General features: G+C 44.1%; 1 protein-coding gene across 1 annotated transcript in view; it reads right to left on the bottom strand.

Annotated features, from left to right (window-relative positions):
- Positions 1 to 15,795, bottom strand: part of LOC147710048 (butyrophilin subfamily 1 member A1-like) — a 743,009-nt gene that overhangs the window by 109,427 nt on the left and 617,787 nt on the right. The window contains exon 5 of the mRNA XM_086920707.1: positions 7,267 to 7,308. Within this exon, the coding sequence (XP_086776833.1) occupies positions 7,267 to 7,308 (42 nt within the window). The remainder of the gene's footprint in view (positions 1 to 7,266; positions 7,309 to 15,795) is intronic.

The following is a 15,795-nucleotide window of genomic DNA, read 5'->3' as shown; positions in this document are numbered from 1 at the left end:
TCCGAATGGAAATTACCATACACTCATTCTTGCTATAGTGACAGCGACAAAAATGTATTTCTTAGTGGTGAAAATTGTAAACATTCACTAAGCGGTATACTTTTGTGTCAGGGTATTAATTTACACGGAGCATGTGATGGAAATTCAAACAACCTTTCATGCCACCAGCTAGTCACACCTGCAACTCAGATAGAGCCCTTCTTTATGCAACTTTCGAACGGGAGTTACATTCTTAGAACGGATCACAGATGTTGTGGCCTTGTGCCAGGGAAAAGTTATCTAGTAGAAGTAACATCCATGGTCAAATGCTGTATGCAAGCATTGTTTCCGAGTGGGCCTCCAGACACAGTGACTCGCATCTGGCCTCGTCTGAATCTCTATTCTATACGAATTGATACATTAAGCAAAATGAAATCTGTACTTTTACAGACAACAGTGCCTATAACGTCATCTAAAGAGACGTATGATCTTCTAGTTGCAAGGACAGCTACTGAAGTTCATGACCTTTTATCAACAAATTGCCCCGTGCATTTCGTAGAAATGTTCAGCCAACTCCTTAACATGTCTAGTGCAACAAGCATCCCAGGCATATTTAAGACAGTCTTTACGGGACTGCTAACACCCTTCCAGGCAATTTTGGGAATCTTTCCTAATTTTGTGCACTCCATTTTTGGCGGAATACCATTATTTTTGGGACTCGTCGCAGGGATTCTATTTTTGACCCTCCTGCTTCGTTATGGCAAGCCTCGGCTCAGACATAGCTCCCATGGGAATGGAAGAGACAATCCTAGCAATGCGCTACCGGGACAGGATAACTAACGTCCTCGGATTGGCCAGGCTGAGAGATCTAAACATGACCTGGTTCCTTTCATTCAGACCGATATGGCAAAATTGCATTTTACCTGTGCTACGGTGTATGCTTTGCGGCGATGAATGCGTGTTGGACATCTGTCTTTCACTTCCATCAGCAGTACCAATGGACGTCGATACTTTGCTCAGTCCAATAACGGCTCACGCATTGTGTTGTCCCCAGCGGCTACCAATCCTGATGACGGCATTCGTGGAGACTCCTGTGCTACAACCAAGTGGTAACAGTGGAGCGAGTGACAAAAGCAACATCATCCAGGTACAACGTTCTGTGAGCATTGCTGGTCCTGCCTTCGATGACAGCAATCATTCTCACACCTGCCAAGTTACAGCGCTATCTAATTTGGTTGAACTATCACCTGAATTTGTAGACCAATTCTTTAAGAGCCTGTCTGATACGATGTTCTCACCCGTACAGAAACAATAACTTTTTAGAAGCTTTCCGACACACAGCGTTCCCATGAACTCTGAATTCGGCCTTCAGTTTTGATCAACAAAAAACTGCCAAGAGCTTTGGAAATCTATTTTTCCTCGTTCAAGCAATAACTTTTTGATTTGGACATTTTTAATATTGACCCTTTTTTGGCACGAACAATTCTTTGCTTAACGTAAAAACTATTCTTAGAGAACAGAAGCTTCACACTTCTATTTCTAAACACATCTAGAGACATAACAACATTACACCAGCCTCTAGCACACATGTTATTACAATGCATTTTTATGTGATGATTTATCTCGCTTTCCTTCTGTCAGAGATACTTCATGTGTAATTCCTTTTGCATAATCGTTCATTGATTTCATATGCAATAATTTTTTTAATGATTACTATGCTTTAAAAAACGTACAGTACCTAAATTTCATGTATTACAAGTACGCCTATTTCGAATGCATTTATGTATTTTGGGGTGGGCAATGTTACACATGCATCTAATTGCTTAGTTTTAGTAATTTTGATGGACATTAACCCGTGGAGTGGGTGTTGCGTGTTTATCTAGGTTCCTGATCGATACTGTGACCTTATGCCCCTATTCGGCTATAAATCCATTTATTCCCTATATTGGCATAACCGTTCAAGTGCGATTTTCTGAAAAGTCATCTCTGGCCTCACACGAACAGAGCCACATTCCAGCATAGTTCTCTCTGCCACTTCCTTTGCGACCAATTAGTGCAATGACAGAGCAGTAGTCACTATCTGATATTCCTAGATAACACTCCGAGTTCTTCAACAAGATAAAAACTCAGCAAACCTGGAAATCCCCGCTTGCTATGTTTTGATTAGTAATGGAACTCTAATGAGCAACTGATAACTATCACTTCCTAGTGACATCTTTAATTGACGTCTTATGTCCAGCAAACTTGCGTCAAACCCGGCACCTGTCAGGTATAAATATTACCAACGTTGCCTTAAGCAAAGAGAGCTGTGAGCTGCAAGCTACTGTTGCTGATGCTGGCTGCCTGCATGACCCTGTGTTGGTAAATCTAGCACTCTGTCGCTGCAGCCTGCTATCCTGTGGTGGTGAAGCTGCTGATACCATTATCGCCGCTACAGCGCGAACTATGGTGCAGTACGCTTAAGGAGCTGAACAGCCTTCCCTCTGCGAAGACATCCAGCAGATTCCAGCTGCCCGCGGACGCTGTCCCCCCTCCTTCCTCGACGCGCTGAAGAGAAGCCGCTGCCTTTCTCGTGCAGAGAAATCCAGCTACAGCGTTTCCGGTTTACCCTCGCGGGTGACTGGGATATCGAGAGAGACCCCTGAAGGAGATACCAATCCTCCATCATTCTATTCAAAGGTATGGTGTTGACTAAACCCTTAGACGAGAATTCTTGAAACAAACCTTGGCAAAACCAACTTAACTTAAAGCTACTTACTTGCTCCCCTTCCACGTGTTAGGCTTAGGTCAGGCACACTGGGGTAGGCTTAGTTAGAATCACCAGTTGAGTATGTTAGCCTAATGTGTATATATGACTGTATATATGTTTTATTATTTTTAAACCATTGTATGGCTAAGAAACCATATCAATGCTTTTACAGTTCTATTTCGCAATACTTATCTTACTGTACGTACTTTTTATAATAGCAATTATTGCAATTGTGGCAATACATTTCTCTTGTACGAGAAGAAAGACTGTTCAATAAATGTTAACCCTTTATTGACAAACGCCCGTCTCTCTATTCTCTACATCTCGTGAAAGTAAACTGCACTAGACTGACTGAGTGAAATACATGTCTATTGTTTCACACGACCCTAGAGATCGACTCTTGATCTGAGGAGCAAAGTTGTCATGTTGCACGGTTGTTGGAAAACTGAATCCCTTCTTGTCTGTGCCAAGGAAGCTGATCACTTCCTATGCAGAGAAGAAAGTTTCCAGTGACCTCTGAGCTAGTTGGTAACACAACCCAATTAAGTTTAGCATAGTCAGTGGAGGCCTGGAATATCTGCAGTTCCACGTCGATACTACTGTTTATGTTATTCCAATGCGCAGGGCCTAGTGGGAAACTAGGAACTACACTACACTACAAAGTGCTCAGAAAAGTACCCATCAGCCCGCTCATTAGCGGAGCATCGTCATCTGGGTGGTTGGTTGAAATTGTGGTATCCAGTGTGCCCTTCCTCAGGATAACCTGAGGCTAGCAGAACCTGGACCACTTTGTTGACCCTCAACCATTAGAGATGACCAAGTGCAGGTTGAAAAGGGCTTAAGTTGCAGTGCTCAGAAAATTGTGAGAAATGAGACGAAAGGATAAATTGTAATCCAAGTGTGCTAAAAATACCTAACTTGATGTCATATAGAGAACTTTATTGGGTCTGACCATCAAGGTGGTATGATTAAAAGCAGTGTGAGAAATAGCATGCAAGGAATTGCTATTCACCATGATTGTAAACTGGTCGACATGTTTCAGCCTATATAGGCTTTCTTCAGGACCTATGATGCTCTACTGCAACGTTGTACTCACTGTGAAAACTACAGAACCACTCCACTTCCTTTAGTGAGGAAGATGGTATTTCTTCTCCTGTATGTGAAAAAATGATAAAAATGAAAGATAACAAACCTTGTTATTGGTTCAAGGACTATCGCATATTTATGATGCATTGATTTGTCCTCTGTTCATCAACTCACCCAAATTGTAGGGAGGAACAACCTCACCTCACTTGGCACTGGCTCAGAGTGAAGGAGGCCACGCACTAAAAAAGAGAAAAGTAAGCAAGACATGCGTTTCAGATAACCAGTATTGGACTGGGAACAGTCAATAATAGTTAATACACTTACAGCCACCAAAAAGTGACAGTCGAGGAGGTCACAGGTTAGAAATGACAAGACTCTGTTGTTTAGATGTCATGCATCAATTGCAAGGACCTGACCTGTGTGCCAGGATCAGCGTCAAATTTTTTTTTATGTCTGTCCCAGAGCAAGTAAGAAAGGACCCCCATTGCCAGAGCCTCACAAAGAGATATCTACAAACTAACTGGGGGCGCCAGCGCTTTTTCTTCAGTCAATGCTGTAAAGTGCAGCAAGATTGCATTGATAGAAGAAAGACTGTCTTATTATCAGACAGTAGGCAAAAAACGGAGTTGCTGGTCTAAACTCCTCTTCAGCTTCCTTGCTTCTTAGAAAGAGTGCCCAAAAAGAAAGAACAAGAGAGGATGCGTGCTCTCACCTCTCCGTCGTTGCCTCGCTCCTTGTCGTGAGCCGAGGGGGAGGTGAAGCTGCTTTGTCGGCGGTCGCGAGATATATGGCGGCCGCGGACCTAGCAGAGAACAACCGCCTCGCTCGATGGTGATTCGTTCTCTTAACAACCATTCGTATCGCTGAATTTTGAAGAAAAGCCGGTGTAGATTATACAAACTACCATTTGCAAAAAGGGGGGCCCTGATTGGCCAACCAGTCTGTCTCGAAGACTGTAATTGGTCCAATGTTAACCAATGCGCATCGGACACAGCTTTGTTTACCTTACTGCGTGCGGAAGAAAACACTCACAGTGTTGCGTATTAATGACACAACTAAACCATCTCTGAAATTATTGTCTTAATGTTAAACGGTCCATTTTCACAAGACCGGAAGGTTGTGCCTGTATATGTATATCCGTTCCAAAAGTACCCGCGATCTCGAAAGGGATGTCGAGCCTGGGCTCTGTGTGCAAAAGCCCTAGTTCCGTGATCGGAGAATAAAATCAAACAGTACCGTCAAAAATAAACGTGTGTCACTCAGATATAAAAGTAAACATGTGTTTCCTCGTTATTCTGAGAACCCAACCGCTGCAGTGGTTCTTGTGATACAGACATGTATATCATAGCGTGAAGTATCTACAAGAGTAATTGTGTCATCAGCTGATGTCGCAAACGAGAAATCTAACTCAAAAAACGCAATTTTAAGTAATAGGGATTAGATAAATGCTGGAATGAATGCACAACATGCAGTCAGTAGCATATATGAAACCAATAGACAATAGGTGGTCTTATAAGCATGTGTATAGCCACTGAGGCTAGTTGAGATTGATGGCCAGACAGTATCAAAACAACACCAAATACCTTCCTGCTACTCGCAGGATATATATTACTTAAAAAGGTGTTATGTAGCTTCATGTGCATCTACTCTGTCACCTTCTCTTGTCAGGGGGAAAGCTACTGTTAGAGTGTGCTAATGATGTGGTCCACATTGGCTGAGATCCAAAAAGTCTATATGCAGGTCTGACTGAAGAGGTGTTTATTAAAGGTGAAGCCATGGGATTTCATCATTTAAACCCTCTGTGTCAAATTTCAGTTTATACACCCATTTTTGTTCCTTTCTCAATAAAAAATGGGATATGTCTGTGACATGATTGGGTATATATGGTTGTTCTAAGATGACCCACTTCATGTCGTCTGCCTGGTGTTTTTCTTCAAGGAAATGGGACGTGAGCCGTGTAGCTTGTTTACTGCGTCGAATAGTACTCTTATGTTCTTGAATGCGCAGTTTTATTTTCCTTGTTGTCATCCCTATGTATCTTAAACCACATGGGCATGTGATTAGGTACACAACTTTGTCACTGTTGCAATTTGTGTGGCGTTTGAGTAGCCAGGGTCGAGTTGTGCCTATGTCTACCGATAGGGTTTTTTTAGTTTGAGGGCACACTGAACAGTTCCCGCACGGGTAATGGCCCTGTACAGGCGGTAGGTTCCACAAAGTGGATGTGGAGTCTTCTGGAGTCTCTCGAAGTCTGGTGTGGACCAACTCATCTTTCAGATTCGTTCCTCTTTTAAATGAAAAAAGTGGTAGTGGGATCTTTTCACCAGAACTGTTCAAGATCTTCCATTTCTGTCTGATAATCTTTTGAAGTTTAGACGAGGAAGTATTGAACGTAGTGACACATACCAGTTTATTCAATGGCGGTTTTTCTACCGGTGCCTCTAAAAGAGCCTCCCGATGGTTGTTTGATGCACGTCTCAAAGACTTTTTTATGAGATGCCCAGGGTAGCAGCGCATCTTAAGTTTGTTTGAAAGGTCTTTAGCCTGAACACGGAAATCTGATATGTCTGAGCAGTTCCTTCTAACCCGTAAAAACTGTCCGAAGGGGAGATTTTCCCTTAACGAACGCGGGTGGTAGCTGTCGAATCTCAACAGTGAGTTGCGCGCCATCGGCTTCCTATACAGGGAACTAGCTAGATGACCATCGTATGGAAAGATCTCCAAATCCAAAAATGGCAGTTTTTCTTTGCTATGTTCTAAGGTGAACCTTAAGAACCAATTTTGGCCATTGAGCCAGTTGTGAAAGGCCAACAAAGATTGTTCATCCCCACGCCACACCACCAAGATGTCATCTATATACCTCTTCCACACTCTCAAATGTTGGAGGTGTGGATTGGTGGTGTTGAGTATATGTTGGGATTCAAAACTGTGAACATATAAATTCGCCAGACTAGGCGCGAATTTACTGCCCATTGAGGTCCCAGATATCTGCAGATATAGGGAATCCTCAAAAGCAAAAAAGTTTTCTGTCATTGCAATCCTCGCAAGTTCTGTGATAAAGTGAACAGGCGTTATACTGTCTAGGGGAGACTCTTCCAGAAGTTCTTGGATCGTTTGTAATGTCTCCCTTTGAGGTATGCAAGTATATAATGATTCGACATCAAAGCTAGCTAAGATGTCACAGTCTGTATTGAACTCAACTTCTGGCAGTAAGCGGAGGACATCTTTTGTATCCTGAAGAAATGATGGCATTTTTTTGACCAACGGATTCAGAAAGGCATCTACAAATGATGATAAAGGTTCTAAAAGAGAACCGATCCCAGAGATGATGGGCCGACCCGGCGGTGGTCTGGTCGGTTTATGAACCTTGGGTAGTGTGTAGAAGTAGGGGATGGTTGGAAATTTAGCCACCAAATATGTAGCCTCTTGTGGTGTGATCCATCCTTCCGTACCAGCTTCTTCTACCAGGTTCTTAATTTCATTAGTGAGTCTCACTGTAGGATCCTCCTCGAGCAGAATGTAGAATTGATTATTCCCTAGTTGTCTAAGGCATTCTGCGCGATAAGCCGTGGTGTCTTGTATTACAATGGCCCCACCCTTATCCGCTGATTCAGTACCTTTGAAGCCGCAGTTCTACACGACATGAAATCTTTGGATTTCTCTAGCCACGATGGTTACCAAAACTTGTCGAAAAAAGAGAGAACTGCGCTTGAGACCCTATCAAGAGACACTAAAATTACAATCAAATCAGCGGATAAGGGTGGGGCCATTGTAATACAAGACACCACGGCTTATCGCGCAGAATGCCTTAGACAACTAGGGAATAATCAATTCTACATTCTTCTCGAGGAGGATCCTACAGTGAGACTCACTAATGAAATTAAGAACCTGGTAGAAGAAGCTGGTACGGAAGGATGGATCACACCACAAGAGGCTACATATTTGGTGGCTAAATTTCCAACCATCCCCTACTTCTACACACTACCCAAGGTTCATAAACCGACCAGACCACCGCCGGGTCGGCCCATCATCTCTGGGATCGGTTCTCTTTTAGAACCTTTATCATCATTTGTAGATGCCTTTCTGAATCCGTTGGTCAAAAAAATGCCATCATTTCTTCAGGATACAAAAGATGTCCTCCGCTTACTGCCAGAAGTTGAGTTCAATACAGACTGTGACATCTCAGCTAGCTTTGATGTCGAATCATTATATACTTGCATACCTCAAAGGGAGACATTACAAACGATCCAAGAACTTCTGGAAGAGTCTCCCCCAGACAGTATAACGCCTGTTCACTTTATCACAGAACTTGCGAGGATTGCAATGACAGAAAACTTTTTTGCTTTTGAGGATTCCCTATATCTGCAGATATCTGGGACCTCAATGGGCAGTAAATTCGCGCCTAGTCTGGCGAATTTATATGTTCACAGTTTTGAATCCCAACATATACTCAACACCACCAATCCACACCTCCAACATTTGAGAGTGTGGAAGAGGTACATAGATGACATCTTGGTGGCGTGGCGTGGGGATGAACAATCTTTGTTGGCCTTTCACAACTGGCTCAATGTCCAAAATCGGTTCTTAAGGTTCACCTTAGAACATAGCAAAGAAAAACTGCCATTTTTGGATTTGGAGATCTTTCCATACGATGGTCATCTAGCTAGTTCCCTGTATAGGAAGCCGATGGCGCGCAACTCACTGTTGAGATTCGACAGCTACCACCCGCGTTCGTTAAGGGAAAATCTCCCCTTCGGACAGTTTTTACGGGTTAGAAGGAACTGCTCAGACATATCAGATTTCCGTGTTCAGGCTAAAGACCTTTCAAACAAACTTAAGATGCGCTGCTACCCTGGGCATCTCATAAAAAAGTCTTTGAGACGTGCATCAAACAACCATCGGGAGGCTCTTTTAGAGGCACCGGTAGAAAAACCGCCATTGAATAAACTGGTATGTGTCACTACGTTCAATACTTCCTCGTCTAAACTTCAAAAGATTATCAGACAGAAATGGAAGATCTTGAACAGTTCTGGTGAAAAGATCCCACTACCACTTTTTTCATTTAAAAGAGGAACGAATCTGAAAGATGAGTTGGTCCACACCAGACTTCGAGAGACTCCAGAAGACTCCACATCCACTTTGTGGAACCTACCGCCTGTACAGGGCCATTACCCGTGCGGGAACTGTTCAGTGTGCCCTCAAACTAAAAAAACCCTATCGGTAGACATAGGCACAACTCGACCCTGGCTACTCAAACGCCACACAAATTGCAACAGTGACAAAGTCGTGTACCTAATCACATGCCCATGTGGTTTAAGATACATAGGGATGACAACAAGGAAAATAAAACTGCGCATTCAAGAACATAAGAGTACTATTCGACGCAGTAAACAAGCTACCCGGCTCACGTCCCATTTCCTTGAAGAAAAACACCAGGCAGACGACATGAAGTGGGTCATCTTAGAACAACCATATATACCCAATCATGTCACAGACATATCCCATTTTTTATTGAGAAAGGAACAAAAATGGGTGTATAAACTGAAATGTGACACAGAGGGTTTAAATGATGAAATCCCATGGCTTCACCTTTAATAAACACCTCTTCAGTCAGACCTGCATATAGACTTTTTGGATCTCAGCCAATGTGGACCACATCATTAGCACACTCTAACAGTAGCTTTCCCCCTGACAAGAGAAGGTGACAGAGTAGATGCACACGAAGCTACATAACACCTTTTTAAGTAATATATATCCTGCGAGTAGCAGGAAGGTATTTGGTGTTGTTTTGATACTGTCTGGCCATCAATCTCAACTAGCCTCAGTGGCTATACACATGCTTATAAGACCACCTATTGTCTATTGGTTTCATATATGCTACTGACTGCATGTTGTGCATTCATTACAGCATTTATCTAATCCCTATTACTTAAAATTGCGTTTTTTGAGTTAGATTTCTCGTTTGGCACATCAGCTGATGACACAATTACTCTTGTAGATACTTCACGCTATGATATACATGTCTGTATCACAAGAACCACTGCAGCGGTTGGGTTCTCAGAATAACGAGGAAACACATGTTTACTTTTATATCTGAGTGACACACGTTTATTTTTGACGGTACTGTTTGATTTTATTCTCCGATCACAGAACTAGGGCTTTTGCACACAGAGCCCAGGCTCGACATCCCTTTCGAGATCGCAGGTACTTTTGGAACGGATATACATATACAGGCACAACCTTCCGGTCTTGTGAAAACGGACCGTTTAACATTAAGACAATAATTTCAGAGATGGTTTAGTTGTGTCATTAATACGCAACACTGTGAGTGTTTTCTTCCGCACGCAGTAAGGTAAACAAAGCTGTGTCCGATGCGCATTGGTTAACATTGGACCAATTACAGTCTTCGAGACAGACTGGTTGGCCAATCAGGGCCCCCCTTTTTGCAAATGGTAGTTTGTATAATCTACACCAGCTTTTCTTCAAAATTCAGCGATACGAATGGTTGTTAAGAGAACGAATCACCATCGAGCGAGGCGGTTGTTCTCTGCTAGGTCCGCGGCCGCCATATATCTCGCGACCGCCGACAAAGCAGCTTCACCTCCCCCTCGGCTCACGACAAGGAGCGAGGCAACGACGGAGAGGTGAGAGCATGCATCCTCTCTTGTTCTTTCTTTTTGGGCACTCTTTCTAAGAAGCAAGGAAGCTGAAGAGGAGTTTAGACCAGCAACTCCGTTTTTTGCCTACTGTCTGATAATAAGACAGTCTTTCTTCTATCAATGCAATCTTGCTGCACTTTACAGCATTGACTGAAGAAAAAGCGCTGGCGCCCCCAGTTAGTTTGTAGATATCTCTTTGTGAGGCTCTGGCGATGGGGGTCCTTTCTTACTTGCTCTGGGACAGACATAAAAAAAATTTTGACGCTGATCCTGGCACACAGGTCAGGTCCTTGCAATTGATGCATGACATCTAAACAACAGAGTCTTGTCATTTCTAACCTGTGACCTCCTCGACTGTCACTTTTTGGTGGCTGTAAGTGTATTAACTATTATTGACTGTTCCCAGTCCAATACTGGTTATCTGAAACGCATGTCTTGCTTACTTTTCTCTTTTTTAGTGCGTGGCCTCCTTCACTCTGAGCCAGTGCCAGGTGAGGTGAGGTTGTTCCTCCCTACAATTTGGGTGAGTTGATGAACAGAGGACAAATCAATGCATCATAAATATGCGATAGTCCTTGAACCAATAACAAGGTTTGTTATCTTTCATTTTTATCATTTTTTCACATACAGGAGAATAAATACCATCTTCCTCACTAAAGGAAGTGGAGTGGTTCTGTAGTTTTCACAGTGAGTACAACGTTGCAGTAGAGCATCATAAGTCCTGAAGAAAGCCTATATAGGCTGAAACATGTCGACCAGTTTACAATCATGGTGAATAGCAATTCCTTGCATGCTATTTCTCACACTGCTTTTAATCATACCACCTTGATGGTCAGACCCAATAAAGTTCTCTATATGACATCAAGTTAGGTATTTTTAGCACACTTGGATTACAATTTATCCTTTCGTCTCATTTCTCACAATTTTCTGAGCACTGCAACTTAAGCCCTTTTCAACCTGCACTTGGTCATCTCTAATGGTTGAGGGTCAACAAAGTGGTCCAAGTTCTGCTAGCCTCAGGTTATCCTGAGGAAGGGCACACTGGATACCACAATTTCAACCAACCACCCAGATGACGATGCTCCGCTAATGAGCGGGCTGATGGGTACTTTTCTGAGCACTTTGTAGGCTGTCTTTGCAATCATTCCTTCTCCTGTTCTTCGCATCCATATCACTTAGGATTATCATACTTTGTACATTAACCTTGTGGTTTTGTCTTACAGATTGAACACTATTTAGGTTCCTGTAATCAGCCTTTTGGTCATGTGAAGCTTTCTGTAATTCTTGGCTAGCCTCAAGGTTTTTGGATGCCTTTTCCATGTACTCAGCCATCCTGGAGCGGAGACCAAGTACATAGTCCACTATGTCCTGTTTAGGCTTTTTGAGAGGTAACTCCCATCCTTCCTTCACTAGACATAGGGGTCCTCTTACAGGGTGCCCAAACAACAATTCAAAGGGGCTGAAACCAACCCCCTTTTGAGGGACCTCTCTGTAAGCAAACAAAAGGCAGGGTAGAAGGATGTCCCATCTGCGCCTGAGCTTTTCAGGTAAACCTTTGATCATACCCTTTAGGGTCTTGTTAAACCTTTCAACAAGCCCATTACATTGTGGATGATAAGGAGTGGTGAACTTGTAGTTGACACCACATTCCTTCCACATAGCTGTCAAATATCCTGACATGACGTTGGTACCTCCGTCAGATATTACCTCCTTAGGAAACCCCACTCTGGAGAAAACTCCAAGTAAGGCCCTGGCCACAACAGGAGCTGTTGTGGTCCTAAGTGGAATTGCCTCTGGGTACCTGGTGGCATGGTCCATCACCACCAGTATGAATCTGTGCCCAGATGCTGTAGGGGGATCCATCGGACCTACAATATCAATCCCCACTCTTTCAAAGGGAACGCCCACCACATGTAGTGGTATCACGGGGGCCTTTGGTGTGCTACCTGCTTTACCACTGGCTTGGCAGGTTTCACAGGAGCGACAAAACTCCTTGGTGTCTTCAGACATGTGAGGCCAGTGAAAGTGAGGGACAAGCCTGTCCCAGGTCATATTCTGGCCTAAGTATCCTGCTAAAGGAATATCATGGGCCAAGGTGAGAAGGAAACCCCTAAATTGCAGAGGTATAACCAACCTCCTGGTTGTACCAGGCTTGGGGTCTCTACCCTCTGTGTAAAGGAGTCCTTCATCCCAATAAACCTTATGGGCACCTGGAGCATTCCCAGCAGCCTCAGCAGCAGCCTGCTGTCTGAGGGGTTCCAGAGAAGGACAGGTTAACTGAGCCTGCCCCAAGTCTGCCCTAGAAGGCCCCCCTGTCCCCAGGAACTCAACCTGATCAGGTTCAAGTTCTTCAGAGACAGTTCCTTCAGGGGGTCTCAAGACCAGCTTCCTGTGAGGCCTGATCCTCACTTGTAGGCAGTTGGGAAGGCACAGCCTTTACCCTCTTGTTCTTCTTCTTGGAAGGCTCTTGGCCCATTGTTCCAGGTTCCAAGACCTGAGATTCAGAGAGGCACTTTTTGGCCTGTGACCTGGTCACAGCAAGGACATGTGATGATATCCCTAACATCTCTGCATGAGTCCTGTACTCAACTTCTGACCATAGAGAGCTCTCCAGGTCATTGCCCAACAAACATTCAACTGGGAGATCAGCACTAACCACAACTCTTTTTAGGCCAGTTACCCCTCCCCAGGAAAAGTTAACAATTGCCACACTATGGGTAGTGGTGACATTGCTGGCGTTGGTCACCAGGTAATTATCACCTGGCATGTATTGCCCAGGGTCCACAAAGTTAGGTGTCACCATAGTGACACTGGCACATGTGTCCCTGTAAGCCTGAGCCACTTTGTTATTAATCAAAGGTGTCTGTCTGTCTTTGCCCAGGTTACTGGGACTTATGTCAGGGGTCAAATCTATGTCCCCTTCACAAATCAGAACAGCCTGTGTAAGGGTTCTGACTAGGTCAGAATCTCCTTCAGTTCCCAAGGTGATACCCACTACCCCCTTGGTTTGTGGACCAGCACTGCTAGCTGTACTAGTGGGTGCAGGTGCCTTAGGGGCTGCGGTGCTGGGGGCTCCACCCTTTCTACACTCACTTGTCCAGTGAGAGGTGTTTTTACAAGTACTACACCAGGGTTTTCTTTGACCTTCTTTCTTCTTCTTCTTAGAAGTTTGGGACCCACCCTCTGCATTAGTTTGGGGCCCTGTTGAAGACTTCTGGTCTTTAGTTTTCTGCTCCCCACCCTTTTGGTCTGTTTTCTTCTGGTCACCACCCTGGTTCTGGTTCTGGTTCTGGTTCTTTTGCTTAACTCTGGTTCTAACCCATTTATCTGCCCTCTTTCCCAATTCTTGGGGAGAGGTCTAATCTGAGTCAACCAAATGTTGATGCAACTGCTGGTTCTGACAATTATTTAAAATTTGTTCTCTCATCAGCAAATTATACAATCTGTCATAGTCTGTAACCTTGCTTCCCAGCAACCATCCCTCCAGAGCCTTAGTGGCACACTCAACAAATTCAGACCAGTCCTGAGTCTGTGTCTTCTGGGTATCTCTGAACATTAACCTGTACTGTTCAGTGGTTAAGCCTAACCCATCAATCAGAGCACTCTTCAGGACCAGGTAGTTTCTAGAATCCCCATCACTAACTGTGAGGAGTCTGTCTCGGCCTCTACCTTCAAAGGAGAGCCATAAGATTGCTGCCCACTGCTCCTGAGGGATCTGCTGTACCTTGCAGGCTCTCTCAAGTGCAGTCATCCATTTGTGGATATCATCCCCAGCTTTGTAGGGGGGCACAATCTTACTCAGGTTTCTGTTATCAAAAGACCTGTCTTTTATCCTTGTGGATATTGCTGCCACCAGTGGGTTCTATTACCCCACTCTCTCTAGGCTGTCTTGCTCTAGCAAGCTTCTCTTGGGCCAGGGTAACCTCTAATTCTTGTCTCTGGATCCTAAGCTCAGCCTCTCTCATTTTGGCCTCATGTTCCCTTCTCTGAGGGCTAGTCATCTCCCTTCTGGAGTGACCATGAGAACCTCTAGAAGCATGGGAGTTGTTAGAGTCACCTGAGTGAGTCCTCCTCCTCCTAGGCCTCTGGTTAAGTCCACCTGGGGGTCTGAATGGGTTGTTCCCAGATTCAGTCCCAAATAGGCTTAAGTTAGCCTGGTTCAGTCTGCTGACCAGCACCTGACTTTTTCGGCCATCATCAGAATCACTGCTCCCCCCTTCTGTCTCCTCCTCTTCTTCTTCCTCCTCCAAATCTATCTGAGGAGGTCCAGTGACTTGGTCATCCTCATCTACCTGGACTATGGGGACAGGGGCTTCTGCACTATCATCTTCAGTGGGAGAGCCTCCTTCTGCATTCCCTGTGGGGTCTGCTTTAGAGGTCTTTAGAGCCTCAGACTTGTCTAAGAGCTCTCTGAGGTGGTCTGAAGTAGGGGATGGCCCTGTCTTCAGACCCCTTAAGACACAAAGCTGTCTTAGTTCCTTAAAGGAAAATATAGCAAATCCGGATGGTGCCTTTGGAGGGTCACTCTCAGCGGGGACATTCCCAGTGGAACCTTCTGCCCCAGACATTGCTCTAGTGTGGGTGGATATGTTGCAATCTACCTACACTGGTGTTTACCTACTAAACCTATCTAGTAGTTGTAGTCAGGGTGTGCTACTCCCTATCCTCTACAACAACTAAGTTCAGTAGAACTTAAGTATACTAGTCTTGTTTTAATATGTACCTAACAGGTACCTGTGTGATCTTTCAAATGATAATCTCAAAGATTGCAATGGTAAAACAACAGCAAGCTCAGATCCCAATCCGCTGCTCACCAATGTGAGAAGTTGGCCTGGTATATAATGCTCACTAATTCTAGTGATCACTTTGTACCATGCCAAGCAACCCTTATGATGATTGGTTGTAAGTCAACCTTATAGACCAGTTATCCTAGTGGTAACGTGGACAAAGCAGTCTTAGGCTAAACTCTGAAAGGCATGTGAAGCCAGCTGTATTACCATACACAACCCCCTTGAATACCAAATGAAAGGACACCACACAGATATATATATATTGAAAATATATATAGATTTATTAACTACAAATATCCCCTGGACTCTTTATGAGCACAGAAGCACAAGCGTTAAACACAAGACAGTTTAAAATACACAAAAGTTGCACAATATGGATGAGCCCTAGGGGCCACCTAAACCATATACTAAGAAAGTGGTATAAGAGATACCAATCGGAAAGGAAACAGGCCTAGGGCCTTGGGAATCGCTGGAGCTGATCGGGACTAGCAGTGACTAAGTCGGGAAAGGCCCGCGGGACTCGGGTGCAGTG

This window comes from Lissotriton vulgaris, chromosome 5 (genome assembly GCF_964263255.1).
Source record: "Lissotriton vulgaris chromosome 5, aLisVul1.2, whole genome shotgun sequence".
Lineage (NCBI taxonomy): Eukaryota > Metazoa > Chordata > Amphibia > Caudata > Salamandridae > Lissotriton > Lissotriton vulgaris.
The sequence above is the reverse complement of the archived record's forward strand: the minus strand, read 5'-3'. Positions and strand labels throughout refer to the sequence as shown.